This window comes from Mercenaria mercenaria, chromosome 1 (assembly GCF_021730395.1).
Source record: "Mercenaria mercenaria strain notata chromosome 1, MADL_Memer_1, whole genome shotgun sequence".
NCBI classification, from domain to species: Eukaryota; Metazoa; Mollusca; class Bivalvia; order Venerida; family Veneridae; genus Mercenaria; species Mercenaria mercenaria.
The window spans coordinates 75958261-75974423 of NC_069361.1; the positions used below are offsets into that span (position 1 = coordinate 75958261).

At 33.7% G+C, this 16163-nt stretch overlaps 1 protein-coding gene across 2 annotated transcripts; it reads left to right on the plus strand.

The window, feature by feature from the left end:
• The first annotated feature begins 10330 nt into the window (after positions 1-10330).
• Positions 10331-15977, plus strand: LOC123545478 (uncharacterized). Of its 2 annotated transcripts, XM_053537202.1 has the most exons (4): positions 10605-11040; positions 12575-12784; positions 13499-13661; positions 14318-15977. In XM_053537202.1, exons 1-4 carry the CDS (start codon positions 10792-10794, stop codon positions 14524-14526), a joined length of 831 nt encoding a protein of 276 aa, XP_053393177.1. In that variant the 5' UTR covers positions 10605-10791; the 3' UTR covers positions 14527-15977. The 2 variants fall into 2 exon arrangements, with proteins under 2 accessions (XP_053393180.1, XP_053393177.1); XM_053537205.1 differs by lacking the exon at positions 12575-12784 and having other exon boundaries at positions 10331-11040.
• Positions 15978-16163: the final 186 nt, after the last annotated feature.

Here is a 16163-nt window from a genome sequence, read left to right on the forward strand (position 1 = left end):
TTATAATCTCACCTTTGGTTGCCTTTTTCTTCAGTTTGAGCTCTCAAATTGACAGTTTTTATGATTATGTTTTCAAAAATTGTCATCTCAGTTACACATACAGACTTTTCATTAGGTCTATGGACTGAAGTTAGATTCCGGGATTAACGGAATTGTGCATACACAGCAGTTTCAAAACCTAGGTTCTCTGGAAAATTTATGATCTAAACTAACAGCATGGGTAAATGCAATGTGTTTTAAAAGCCAGGGTTTTATTTATTAATGTGGAACACTTTGACTTGAAAACCTAGGTTCTAAGAAAAACTTGCGATATTTGTTGAGAACCTTGGTTCACAGGGGAAAACAGAAGTTTTGGGAATACTATTGTGCAGATTGCCTACTAAAGTATCCTGGAAAATTAACTTTAGCATTCGATTCGTTTTTCGTTTATTATGAGAATAAAAGTTTGTGTCAACTTTGAGTAGAGCATTTATAGCTTCTTTTGAAGGCAAATATTAAATCAAAATATATTTCAATTAACGCCGAATAAAGTTTTCTACAAGTACAATAAAATGTTTGCTATTAACATGTGTGAGGTCTGTAGCTGCTGTGAATATCAATTCTATTAACAGCAATTCACATTATTTGAGAGAAGTAAACTTGCATGCCGCGGTGACGTAGATATATGGCTTTACATTTTTCTGTTGTTTTATGTTTTGTTCAAGAAAATGAATCGGTCTTAACGTGAAATTTTCAAACGAAATCAGTCATTTAGGCTCTCTAACGTCACTTAGAGAACATGATCTGTTATTACAGAGTATTCATATATAAATTAAGTATTGTAACGGTTGCAAATGAAACCTCAGATGGACTATTTAAAATTTCAGTTCCTTTTCCTGATTAATCATAACTACTACACTGTTTAATGATTTACCCAGAACTAATCCACTCAATTCGTCAATCAGAATCAACACGATCTCATTTATTTTAAATTTAAACACATATTTCTTTAGATACTTGAAATGTATTATTAATTGTGATCGATAATTATGAATGCTTTTCCTGTCCAAGTCCGAAATGTAATAAAAAAAAGCAAAACGCCATAGCAGAGGTGTAGTAATTTATTAAAAGAGTAAATTTAAAGGTCTATGGTGGCTGATTTCTGCCATTTCGCGTTTTCGCCCCGCGACCCCGCCGAGCGAAAACACGAGAATTAACAAGTTAAAATGGCGGGGGCGCGGGGCGAAAACTCGCTATTTAGCGTGGGCGCGGAGCGAAAACTCGCTGTTTAGCGGGGTCTCGGGGCGAGATTTAGTAACTGGTATGTCGGGGGCGCGAGACGAAAACACGATAATTAGCGCTGCTTAAACGTCGAGTTTTCGCACCGCGCCCCGACATCCAGTTACTAAATCTCGCCCCGCGACCCCGCTAATTATCATGTTTTCGCTTCGCGCCCCCGCTAAATAGCGAATTTTCGCCTGGCGCCCCCGCCATTTTATCTTGTTAATTTTCGTGTTTTCGCTCGGCGGGGTCGCGGGGCGAAAACTCGCTATTTAGTAGGGGCGCGAAGCGAAAACACGATAATTAGCGGTGTCGAGGGGCGAGATTTAGGAACTGGAATGTCGGGGGTGCGGTGCGAAAACTCGGCGTTTAAGCAGTGCTAATTATCGTGTTTTCGCCACGCGCCCCCGACATACCAGTTACTAACTCTCGACTCGCGACCCCGCTAATTATCGTGTTTTCGCTCCGCGTCCCCGCTAAACAGCGAGTTTTCGCCCCGCGCCCCCGCCATTTTAACTTGTAAATTCTCGTGTTTTCGCTTGGAGGGGTCGCGGGGCGAAAACGCGAAATGGCAGAAATCAGCCACCATAAAGGTCACATTAATCTAGAAAGCTTAAATGAAAAGGGTCTTGTTTGGACCAAGTTAAAAAAAGCGTACTTTGGATCATTAAATGATATTTATTTGTGCTGTTGTTATATCCCTCCAGAGGATTCCAGTGTTTATAAGTCAAGAGATTCACCATTGTTCGAAGTTGCTTTTTCTTTTGATACGCTTGAAGAAAACATTCGCCACTATGCTCAATTAGGTGACATTATATTATGTGGTGACCTAAATTCACGTGTGGGTCAAAGACCAGATACTGTACCAAATATTAATATGCACCGTTTTGTTGATTTACCTTACGAAAATGATGTACCTACGGGGTTAACTGTACGGTCCTTTTTTGATGAAACATCGAATAATTTTGGAAATAAGTTATTATCGATGTGTAAGCAGTCCAGTTTATATATATTGAATGGACGTAAGGAGCCATGTCGTTTTACGTGCTTTAACTTAAACCGTAACAATATATATCGGCCAGTGTTGTTGACTATGTTATTTGCAATAGCAACCTATACTCGTTACTTAACAATATGCGTGTTCATGATTTATCCGAATATTCGGACCATTGTTCTATCTCATTTACTTTAAAGTTACACGAATGATGATTTTACTGATGGGAGGATGTATGATAAGATTGTATGGGAAAATTGCGATGAAGATGTATTAAATAATAAAAAACCGTTATTTGATAAAGTGATGGATGATTTGTCCGCAAATAGCATTGATGTAAATACCTGTGTAAATAATTTGTCAGATATTATTTTTGGTATTTCTTTTGAATTAAAGACAGTACCGTACTTGCCAAACTAAACCGAGAAAATGTAAAAAGTCGGGCTGGTTTAATGATAACTGTAAACGTAAAAAGGTTGAATTTTATAGATGTAAACGTTTATTTAGCTCTAATCCAACGAATGAAAATAAGCTGCTGTTTTTAAATGCAAGGAGTGCGTTTTGTAAAGCTAAACGCGCTGCAAAATCTGTATTTTACAATAAAGAAAAAATGACTTTATCTACTAGTATGTTAAGCAAACACAATTCAAGAAAATTTTGGAAACATATTAAACGTTACAAAAATACTAACAATGTTAATCATAATGTAGCGGATATTAATGACTTTGTTAATCATTTCAGAAATATGTCAAATTCACCGCACCCTAGTACTTTTGGTGCCGATGAGTATATACATAGAGACCAAATTGTTGATATTGATATTTTAGATTGTTCATTTACTGTTGAGGAAATATGCAAAACTATCTCTGTGTTAAATAGACATAAAATGCAGATATTACTAAGAATGTAGCAGACTTCTTTATTGATAGTAAATATTTTATTGCACCATATCTAGTACAATTTTTTTTAATTTTATATATGAGAAAGGTGAATATCCTGAGTCTTGGACAAAGGGTATAATTGTTCCTATTTTCAAGAAAGGAGATCAAGCTGATCCCGCTAACTATCGTGGCATTATACACTTGTAAATATCATGGCTAAAATATTCTCTCTTACACTACGAAATAGGATAAATACATGGTGTAAAAATGAAAATATTTTTAAGGATACACAATTTGGTTTTAGAGATAATCATAGCACCACGGATTGTATATTTATATTGCATAGTATTATCCAAAAGGTTTTATTTAACAAATCGAAATTGTATTGTGCATTCATTAACTATGAAAAAGCCTTTGATACTGTTAACCATGATGCTCTGTGGATAAAACTTGTAAAATCTGGTGTGAGCTGCAAAATGTCGAACATGATAGAGGCAATATATATGAATGTAAAATCTTGTGTACGAAACTGCAGAAATATGAGTATTTCTGACTTTTTTGATGTGTCACTTGGTGTTAAACAAGGAGAACCGCTTTCTCCTCTTTTGTTTATTTTATTTATTAATGATATAAGCGAGTCAATTGATTTTGAAAACATTACTGATAAAGATATTGAATTGTTGTCAATATATATGCTGTTGTTCGCTGATGATATTGCTCTTTTTACAACTGATCCTAACAGTCTTCAAGCTTTGTTAGATAATTTATTCGAATATTCTTGCAAATGGGGTTTAAAAATTAATGTTAACAAAACAAAAGTATGTGTATTTGAAAAACGCAAAACTAGACATAATTTTGTGTGGACTGTCAATGATGAAACTATTGATATTGTTGATTCTTTTACGTATCTTGGTATTAAATTCCACTATACTGGTTGTATGAAGTATGCTGTACAAATGCTGCATGAACAGGCACTTAAACAACAGTTTGCTTTCGGTATTTAATAAGATAAGCATTGATGTTAAAACTAAACTTAGAATGTTTGATTCGTTGGTATCTCCCATACTCTTGTATGGTTCTGAAATATGGGGCATTTACAATTTACAAAGAAGTTGATAGATTGCATCTTAAATTTTGTAAACAATTGCTTGGAGTTAAACCTCAAACATCGAATGCAGCTGTGATCGGTGAGTTAGGTAGATATTCATTAACTGTTAAATGTAAAGAACAAGCACTGAAGTACTGGACCAAAAATATGAAAAACACGAATAATCCTATACACACAATTTTTGTTGACCAATTATAAATTATTCATATAAAAAGAAATAATACTTGGGCATTTGCAATGAAAACACTGTTGGATAATCTAGGATTTAGTAATATGTGAGATGATTTTAATGCTAATGTTAATTACATGCCTTTGTGTAAACAAAGTCTTTATGATCAATATATACAGAACTGGAATGCAACCATAGCTAGCCAGCCGAAGTTAGATTATTATAAATTTTTCAAATGTGAATTCAAATATGAAAAGTATCTTAATGTTGTTTTTAATGCTAAAATAAGAAAAGATCTTTCAAGATTGCGACTAGGTTCTCACTCGTTAGAAATTGAAACTGGTAGATATACAAATATTGAAAGAAATAACAGACTTTGTAAATGTTGTAATTTAAAAGTAGTTGAATCTGAGTACCATTTTATTTCATATTGCCCATTATATAGAGAATTAAGAAAAAATATAGTATTACTGTACCATTCCTGTCCATCCAGAAATTTACCAAAACATTGTCAAGTATGAATACTAAAGCAATTAGAAACTTGGCAGAATATGTACACTATGCTATGTCAAAAAGGAATGAAACGCTAAACATCATACCTGCTTAGTTACTTAAATACTATATTTTGTATTGATAGATTGAATATTGCGCATGTATTGTGAAGTAAATGTTGGCCATCTGTACTGTATTTAAATTGTTTAATGGCCAAAGGTATTGTATTTATGCCAATTTGCCAATAAGCTTTGAAACTTTGAAACTTTGAATTAATACAGTTGTCACATTACATACCACAGGAATTGTTGCACATTTCAGATAAGCTACAATCTCATTTACCTTTTCTACAGAAAGCATTATATCTGCATCCGTTTTCACAGCCACTTCTAACTCTTCTATTTCTTTCGAGATACCTTTATTTTCACCATATTTTTCTTTCAATGCTTTCTTGTTATCAGTTTAACCGAAGAGCGTTGTTCGCAATGTCGATGTCAACTTTTATATTCTTATCGAAGTGGACATAACCAGCGGTTGACAATGTGCTTGCAGTATAGCTCTCTTTGCTTTGATGAAACGGACTAGACAAGCGAAAAAGAACAAACTCGATTGTCATCGTCTACATCAAGACCTTGATCATCGACATTTTGTATGAAATATTTTATATCAATTGACTCAAAGTTGCTCTGTTGTCCATAGTGAATATTTATTGATCTGGCATTCACTTTTATATATCGTAATTACCATCGCATATTAATATTCATATTAATGATATTGTAATTTTTTGCGAAAGTCTATTATAGTTCAAATTTGAACGGTCATGTACTAATTTTATTTATGTATTGAAATGTAATTTTATACTGTGATATTGTACATGAATGAGACGTAAATAAAGATTAATATATATAGTAATTGAAACAATAGATGTAGATTAATTGGAAAGATGTATCAATTAACAATTCATAACTGATAGGTAATTTATCGCAAGCTGTCTCAAGTTTGATAACACAAAATAATCGGTCAAATTTATTAAACGATGACTATGTAGGTACATTCTGTGTATTCTGTGTGTTTTATTTTTAAGCTATTTATGTACAATATCCAGAACAGAACAGAACATAGCTTTTATTTGACAATAAAACATAGGATATAATAATGTAGATCTAACATACTAAAATCTGTCCGATACAAGAAAAAAATGTGTACGTTATGAGTAAAACTGATACAGTATCTGAGTAAAGGCCAATAAGTAACTACGAAAAGCGAAGAAAAACATGTTTTACGTTATATGCATAAATTTAGTTACAAATTCATAGATGAATTCAACATGATATGAGCCGTGCCATGAGAAAACCAACATAGTGGGTTGGCGACCAGCATGGATCCAGACCAGCCTGCGCATCCGCGCAGTCTGGTCAGGATCCATGCTGTTCGCTAACAGTTTCTCCAATTCCAATAGGCTTTAAAAGCGAACAGCATGGATCCTGACCAGACTGCGCGGATGCGCAGGCTGGTCTGGATCCATGCTGGTCGCAAACCCACTATGTTGGTTTTCTCATGGCGCGGCTCATATGCAATTTTTCATTTCAGTTATAATCAGGTAAGTGGGATTCAACATCAGTGACAGTCGATACGATAAAGTGGTAAGACAGTATTCAGTTAAATCGAATCATATGCACATTTGGCAATCTCTGGGTTAGAAGTCAGAACGATGAATCATGTTAAATCAGACAATAAAGTTACAAGAAAGCCTTGTTTATTTTCATTCTAACATGCTCATATAACTTATGTTCTATTTCTTCCGAATAGTAATGAACCAGACGTCATGCGGTAATTTGACGTCGTTAGATAGATAGATAGATTTATTTCGATAATTGAGCAAACATAACATAGTTACAATACATGCATATAATAAAATTTATAATCACATATAAAAGTTGTCATATGAAGTAATGTGTTATGAACTATGTCAGTCACATCAATATAAGAATCTTTCACTGGTCGCGGGTAAAGATGGGAATATCCGGCACTCGGGTAACTGTTTAGGCGGTAACGAGGCTTCCAGCCGAGTTACCGCCTAAACAGTTACCCGAGTGCCGGATATTCCCATCTTTACCCGCGACCAGTGATTGATTCTTTTTCTTGCATACCGATTTCAAGAAATAATAATAAAAATAAAATCAATCGAACGGCTTTCCTTTTAGAACTATTTCTTATAGCAGTGTATTTAAACAAAGCGCGGGAAACCAACGTCCGTAAACAGGAAAGACGTCATGACGTTTCAAAACAAATAACAATGTTTAGTTCCGGTTTTGTTTTATCAGTTGCAGCGTAACGTTATGAATTTTTGATAAAATAACGTGATTTGAATCGAGAAATATACTATCAGGAACTAATAGGAACAGTCAAGGTATTGAATTTTTATTCCGTTTTTTAAATAAAATATTAATTACTACATAAATCTTCTACATATATGTAGTTCGTAATACGTCATTTACAGCACGAGAGTCATCTTACACCCCGGGGTGTAAGATGGAGTTTTCCAGCACCGGTAAAAATACTGGAAATCCCCGTCTGGTATGCAAGAATATCAAGGATGACACAAGAAAGAGAAAAAAAATCTCTTATTTCCATTGTGGTCCTTGGTACCAATGGTCTGACATAGAGAGGCATGAAACATTAACATGAATATATATAAAAAAATTACTGAGTTCATTATTATAAAATAACGTATATGTTATGCATATGTAATTATAATTGCTCAAACTAATCAATTTATGATTCTTAATTAAACGAAAGACAGATGAATAAATAGACACCAATATCACATCAATATCACAGTACATTGTGAAAATATAATTTCTTAAAAAAATGCATTACAACCAGGGACTAGATAACAGAAAGAACACATAAGTTCAGCAACGAAGCTTATCGTTAAGAAAGTGGTCCTTTACCGCCCTTTTAAAACTAGATATGTTGGGCAATTGTCTTATGTGGGGAGGCAGCATGTTCCATAACTTGCAGCCCAAGTAGGAAAAAGACTTTAGACCAAAACCTTTAACTTTCGGTGGCACAAATGACCCATTTTGGCTAGATCTAGTTTGGTATGCGTGAACAGAATCCTGTTTAACGATATGATGACCCATGTAATCAGGGGATTGACCATTTTTTATTTTAAAAACATGACAAAGAGTAATTTGTTGACGTGATAATATTCTCAAACCGTTTCGCGCGTCAACCGTTGTTTACGGCAGAGTATGTATCTCTTGACTTCCTCCTTTGTTTAACTGACAAACAAATCGATCCAGGTTAAAAAAATTGTCAATACATCAAAACTATGCCAATGTGTTGTAATATTCCAAAAGTGTCTTGATTTTACCAACTTTATGAAAGGTTGATGATAATTGTTTTAGCAGTCACATTACCTCATTTTAAGTATAGTTTAAACATCACAATATATATAGCATGTTATAAATGTAGACTGAAGAGTACATGTAGGCATGTGATATCTCTGATAACACCAACATGGATAGTAATTAAATGATCTCAAGGTGGGTTTTCCACTTTCATATTTTTACTAATAAAATCTATAGTTACCACCTTGTGATACACTTTCGATCATATAGTTTTAAAACCAGGAAATACTTTCAAAAAGCCCATGTTGTTGCCGATACTTTTAATGTTACCATTGTCATGAACCATCCGTTAACACACGTTTTCTCTCCTGTTAAATCAACCCCCGAAAAGTAACAAGAACAGCAGTTATATGACAGAATAACTGTTTAATTAGGCGTATATATGATCACAATTCTATAATTATGGGCACAGCCAAATTACCATTTATATACATTTTGCATAGAAATAGTTTTTAACACTAATGTTTTGCTTTATTTTCATACCAATTATTTACCATTCCAATCGTATAATCAAAAATGATATGTACATTTTTGTGGGCAGCGAAGCGTGACCACAGATTTACCATACCAAACATTTACGGTCAAAAAGCTTATCCGAAACCGAAGAACAAGTAGTTCCATGTCCTCAATAAATTTTACGTAATTCAAGTCTGTTTAACTTTCAGAAAGCTTCTGAGATTCAACTTTATCAAAAAATGCACTGCTTAAGTACATATTTGCCGTAATCTATACATTATAACAAAATTATGAGGCATATTATATTAATCTACAGCTGAAAAATGACTGAATGCAACCCTAAGATCATATGCATGATGTGTGCTGATATTGGAGACAGTAGTAGTTGTTTTGGTTGTTTTAAAATTGAATGAAACATCTAATTTCATTGTAAATAATTGTTTGCTTTTAGTTTAGGAACTATTCTGTGTTTTTAATCTATGTAATTTATGTATAATATATTCCTAGCCTGCTTTTACCAAGATGATATCTCATTTGAAAAAAAAAATTCACCTGTCAGTGTCACAGGGGCCTGAACATGGAAACCCGTTTCTGATAAGTAACTTGGGAACCACTTGACCCAGAAAGTTGAAACTTCATAGGATGATTGGACATGTAGAGTAGATGACCCCTATTGATTTTTAAATCACTTGATCAAAAGTTATGGTCACAGAAACCAGAACTTTGAAAACAGCTTCCAACCAACCACTTTAGAATCATTTGACCCAGAACCTTCAAACACGATGATAGGAATTACAAATTCAATGACCCTTAATGTTTCTGGGGTCACTTGACTTAAGGGAAAGGTCAGAGAGGCATGAAGATGGAAAAACTCTTTCTGGATCAATAACTTGAGAATCACTTGACCCAGAATATTGAAACTTAATAGGATGATTGCACATGCAGAGTAGATGACCCCTGTTGATTTTGGATTCACTCGATCAAAGATCAAGGTAACAGGGGCCTGAACATGGAAAACGGTTTACTTGAGAACCACTTGACCCAGAATTTTGCAACTTCATAGGGTGATTGGACATGCCAAGTAGAAGATCTCTATTGCAGCCAATCATTAGTGTCTCTTTGTCTTTCGCTCCTATCCTCTATTGACTTCTTGCCTATTACGTCTATGCATTGGGGGACTAGGAATACAGGAGGGGTATATTGTAAATATTAATGTTTGGTGATGGATGTCGGTCGGTCTGTAGACAAATCAGTTTCCGGATGATAACTGGAGAACGCTTGGCCCTAGGATCATGAGATCGGGAGATTTGTCATGACCAGCAAATGACCCCTATTGATTTTGAGTTCAGTAGGTCAAAGGTCAGTATCACATAGACAATTAGAACTTTTTTGCCAGAGAATCACTAAACTTAAGCTAACTGTTCATGCCCATTACCAGAAGCTGTCAACCGCTGCCCACATCAGTTCTCTCAGTGCTTTGATTTTTTCATTTTAGGTCCTGGAACAACTAGATAAGTGGGATGCAGAGAGACTGTACAGCAAGTGTCTTTAAACACAAATCCACATGATTCGCCTTTACTCAAGGCTGTTTTATCACTAAAACAACAGATATGTTTTAAGCGTTGTTCTCTGTATACATGTATGCTGAGAAATTTTATCATTCAAAGTACACAGATTTTACCACATTTATTGAAAAGTTTAATGACAAACTTGAACACTTTTTTTTCGGTTGATATATAACCTCAGTATTTGTTTAAAGTACCGCTGAATTGTCATTATGTGTATGACATATCATGAAGTAAGATAAAGGTATAAATAGAAAGACGTTTTTGATCTATATTTAATGCATCGATTAGATTAAATGAAAGCGATACCAGTACTACTTTCCTGATGTACGTTAGTACCATGCGGTTACGTACATTCACTTAGAAATAAATGAATTTATCATTTGACATTAAAGGAATATATTATATTAATTATTAAAAAACGAAATGTGTTAATTCGGCTGAAACGAAATGGGGAAAAAATCCCGAAAGCAATGCAGTCTGTTGTCGGAGATAACTTCGTCTGACAAAACACCTGAAGATGTTAAAAAGAGGTTAAAGGAAGATCCGAACCCTTCCTGGCTGCCACCTGGAAGTCTTTCCGTACGAACAAAAACTAAACGAAGCTGGAAAGAAAAATGTATGATATTAAGAGAAGAAAATAAAAAACTAACTGAAAAAGTACAGAAGTATGAAGATGAACACCATCGACTTCAAGAGGTATTTTCATATTATTATTGAATGAATGATTTATTGATTTCTTTCCTACAAACTAGTATAAAGAAAACGTCGAAGATATTATTTTTGTTCTATATCATAAACATCCGTTTTGCAGTATTGTTTATAGAATTCCATATTTGAACATATACCTGTGTGTCCATTTTGGGAATATATATATTTATATTGTCGATATCACGCCTATATCATAATTTTACATTATTAATTATGAGAAACTTGCTTGTATTCTTTCATAACTGACCCGCACATTAATGTGCTAATACGCTAAAACCCGAACCCAATGGTATATAAACATATATAGTCACACGTATCGCTTAATAAATCAATAAACAAAGCAATCAGTTAATTAATTAAGTAATCACTTTTATTCCATGACAACTTTTAACTTAATTAACGCAACATAAACTATGTGCCCTAGTTTATGCGTATATAAATCGAGAAATTATCTCATAACTATCTTCACAGCGATAAACGTAGTAAGTTATCAAGCTGACACAAGTTATTTATACCCTTATTTATCGCATCATTTGACTAATAAACTAATAAAAACATAAAATTTCCATGTAACATTTTAGGCACAAAACAAATAGGAGATAAAGGGCCACTTTAGACACCAACTCCCCCCTCCCCCCCCCCCCCCCCCCCCCCCCCCCCCCCCACTACACACACACACACTTGTCCGGGTGGTTTAAGCCACTGACTTTAATTCATTAGCATTTCACCATCATAAATATGAACCGCGCATAACACGTCGTGTGGTTGAACTAGTTTGTGTGAAAATTTGCAGAATGTATATATTACATTTTATCACATGTCTGACGTCGTGGGAGTGTAATAAAGCCATTAAATAAAAATAATAATACACCAGTGTAATAAAGCTTTGACGTCGACGTCATTTATAGTATAGGAAACGTTGGTCAAACTGACTTGTTTATATAGTAAAAGAAAGTAGAAGTTTTGATGTTTCGATAGAAAAGGCTAACATGTGATAAAAAGAATATTACATTTGTGTCTTTCCATATTGAATTTATTAAACTCGTTGAATAAAATTGATAAAATGCTCGGCTCGAGCATTTTATCAATTTTATTCAACGAGTTTAATAAATTCAATATGGAAAGACACTCATGTAATATCCTCTATCTATGCAATTGTCTTAAATAATCTTAAAAACCGCCATACAAAAATGTTCAATATCCGTATATACATTGTAGCAGTGTGTGTACATGTTTTATGCTACAAAGAGAAATGACAAAATAAGTACATGTATATTAATTTTTTATTCTTTTAAAATGTGTGCACGGAGTTTATAATGTAAAAGCATAATTATAGCATGCTGAGCTATTTAAAGCATAGATTCGTATTTTATACCAAACACTGTTGTAACATAATAAAATGAAGCTAATATAAAATTCAGTAAAAGACAAAATCTCGTAATCTGACAGGCCGGTCGAGATCAGCAAGTACAAAATATTTCTTTTCGTTTATAAACTTTGACGGACGTTAACCGTTTTTCAGATTTCAAGGGACCATGCTTCCCGATTAGTTCAGTTTGATAGCAGTGAGAACGTACAGATAGGTAACCACAACTTTCAAGTAGTCAATAATAACTTCGATGCCACCTTTCTAAATCATCTCCTCGACCAATATGAAGATAAAATCGAAAAGGATGCAAGGCAACGACAGTCAATGAAAGGAACAATCCAAGAGTTGTCCACAAAAATCGAAGTATGGAACTTTTTTGTAACTTGATGCAGTTGTGTCTCGTTATTTTTTAATAACTGTATTTTATCAAGCACTTTAAACGTCTTAAGAAATGATGCTGAAAATAATAATGTTGTAAATTGGGCTTCAAAAGTAAGGGCTTTATTACAAAGCGCAGGCTTTCATGAAGTATGGATATTTCCGTCTTCCATAGATATTAATATGTTTGTACCCGTCTTGCGCACTAGACTTATAGATATATATATAAATAAGTGGAGACAAGATATATGTTCAAGATCTTCTTTGTTTTTATATAAAGAATTAAAACAAGATTTCGAAATGTCAGAATATATCAGTAAAATGAATTGTCATAGTTTAATAAATATTTTACATAAATTACGTTTATCTTCACATCAGCTTTCTATTGAAACTGGTAGACACAGAAATATAGATAGAAACGATAGAAAATGCACACTTTGTCAAAGTAACGACCTTGAAGATGAATATCATTTTGTTTTAATATGTCCAATGTATGCCTTATTAAGAGCACAATATATTCCTAGATATTACTATAAACACCCAAGTATGTTAAAATTTATTCAATTGTTAAATTCTATAAATGTTAAAGTGTTGAATAAATTGGCTCTGTTTTGTAAAAAAGCCTTTAAGCTAAGATCAAATGAAGTGAATTCATTGCAATAGATTATATATTCTGTATCATTTTATTTTGCTTGACAGGAACTGACGCAAACTCATAAAAGAAGTGAAAAACTGTTTGATTGTTCCAAATTAATGGATCACTTGCATGAACTTCACACATCACCAGAGCAAGAAATGGCATGTCCAGTTAGTTCAATAGCATTGATATATAAAGAAACAACTGAAATGTTCAAGAGTGTCGGTATGCAATCCTATCTTTTTATTATATATTTCCTAAGATTTACGTTTTAATGTTACTGTTTTTGAACATTTCTGCAATAGAGTTCGTAATGAGTAATGCCGATGAAGAAACAATAATAATGATAATAATACACATAATACATACCGATTTAATAAAGAACAAAAGTAATGACGTGCCACAAACTTGTTTAACTTCTTTTTTCCGGAAGTTGATTGTCAAATGACGGTGTTACACCGTACACGGCTTCCTTCGAATATAGCATGTTAATACATGTATAGGGAGTCACATTTAGATTAACACAGGCTTGCGTTTGAATAGTGCTCCTTCGTATATTGCTCCTAAGGAGCAATAAATATACAAATACAGCTCCCCGAGGAGCTATATTCGAAGTGCATCACATGATATAACAAGGCAGTGCCCCTGTTTCAAATATGATTGGTCGTATACACAATGTTCCTTTCATGTATGCTTTTGATATGTTTTCTTTAAAGTGTTCCTTGATGACGAATAATGTGTGAAGTAATATGTCTGCTATACCGTTCAATACATGCAAACGGTCGACAAGGCTTGTTGTTACTACATGTAGATCGAAAATTATGTTTTTGTTTTGATTTATGATGGTTTTGTTTTTATCTTATATCTCGACTGTGTTTCAGCCCCAGAAATAACGCGCCTACAAGAAAACATGAAGAGCTTAAGGACCTATATTGATGAACCAAAATCAGAGTTTCTGTTTGCTCCCTGTTTGTCACATAGGTCGCGTTCAACCGTGTCCTTCGACGAAGCACGACTACTAGGGAAAGATGAAGAATGCAAGTGTCAAAGAATAATTAATTCAGATCTATGTCTAAACACGCACTTATAATTGGCGGATGGTGGCAGAGCATTTTGCTTATAATTTTACAGGACAGAATCAGTAATACATGACGGTTTTGAAGTTCTATATGAAACCCGATCTAATTAGAATGATTCTCGAAAGAAAAGTATGATATACATGGGTACGTGCATAATGTTTTAAGATATCCGGTCCACAAATAAGCAAGATCTATATAACAGTGCTATCAAAATATATAAAATATTTATGCCTGGTAAGCTCATATATTTTTGTATCATCTGAAAGTGTATTGTCTACTCTAAAAGAAACAAAAAATTACATGACAAAATATGTAATAGAACTTTATGTTTTACTTTATAGTTTTCAATGACATTTCAACAGACGAAATATCCGGTTATTATACCATTATTATCTTCATTCTTTTTTAAAGCCCTTTTTACGTCTTCTGTTGTCTTGTAGAGTCTTTTTTTTTCTTCGTTTGATTCTTTCAGGGCTTTCTTGCCACTGTTTGACCAAAGGGCGCTGTACACATTTACAATGTTTTCACTTTCATCGTAGTAGACAATCATTGTGCTTGCAGACATTTCCAATTTCAATGAAACATGAGACGAGCGAACTAGAACGAATTCGACCGTCAATGTCGACAACAACAACTTGGTCATCAGCATCTTGTATGAACTTCGCTATTTCAATTGATCAGAGTCACGGCTCATAATAAAGCGTTTATTGACCTGAACAATTTCAGTTTTACTAGTCGTAACGGTATATTAATCGAAACGATACATGACTTTGTAGATTAATTAGAAAGATATATCAATTGAAACTTATTGACAGGTAAGTTATCGGAGGTTATCTCAAATTTGATAACACAAAAAGTCGGTCACCGTTTTTAAACGATGACAATATAAGCTTCACCTTCAAACATATACACCTGTTTAACTGGCAAGCTATTTATGTACCATATCCAAGGTGAAATCAAATCATATGTATTTTTTTATCAGTTACAATCGGGTAACTTGTGATGTTATTTCAATGGCATTCATTACGTTAGGACAGTCTTCAGTAAAATCGAATCTTGTGGACGTATGCGATAAAGTTCTCAGTCTACAGAAACATTTGATATATCGTTTATATGAAGAGAAATCGTGTCAGTTTCGACAATATAATCATTCTAATTATGGATGGATTAAAAAAAAAACTTTGCACGATAAGGGTAGTCTCGCAAGAAGGGAAAGACTAAAAATGCTGATAAAAAAGATGTTACACATTGTTATTTTTATACAGAAAATAGTAGCGTGAACGTTTAGATCTAATACCGTCTAACTTTGTTTTGAAGTTTTGCGTATCACCACTGGTCCACTAAGTACAACGTTCTAATAACATGTTGTGTAAATATAATAATCGAGATCGAAAACACATAATGGTGATTCCTCCATAATAATGTTTGAAATAGCGAAAGATGCAAAATTAAGAAGCCCCAATTCTAGAAACTTCCACTGGTTCTTTTAACTATGGTTAAGATTATAGATGAAATAAAATGATTTGATCTTATCCCATTATGTTATTCCAATAGCAGTGGTTGCATCTTTATAATAAAATCAAAATGACAGGTTTTTGGTAAGTATTGTATATAAACAAAAGGAAAATCATTTTCACTTTGTTTGACC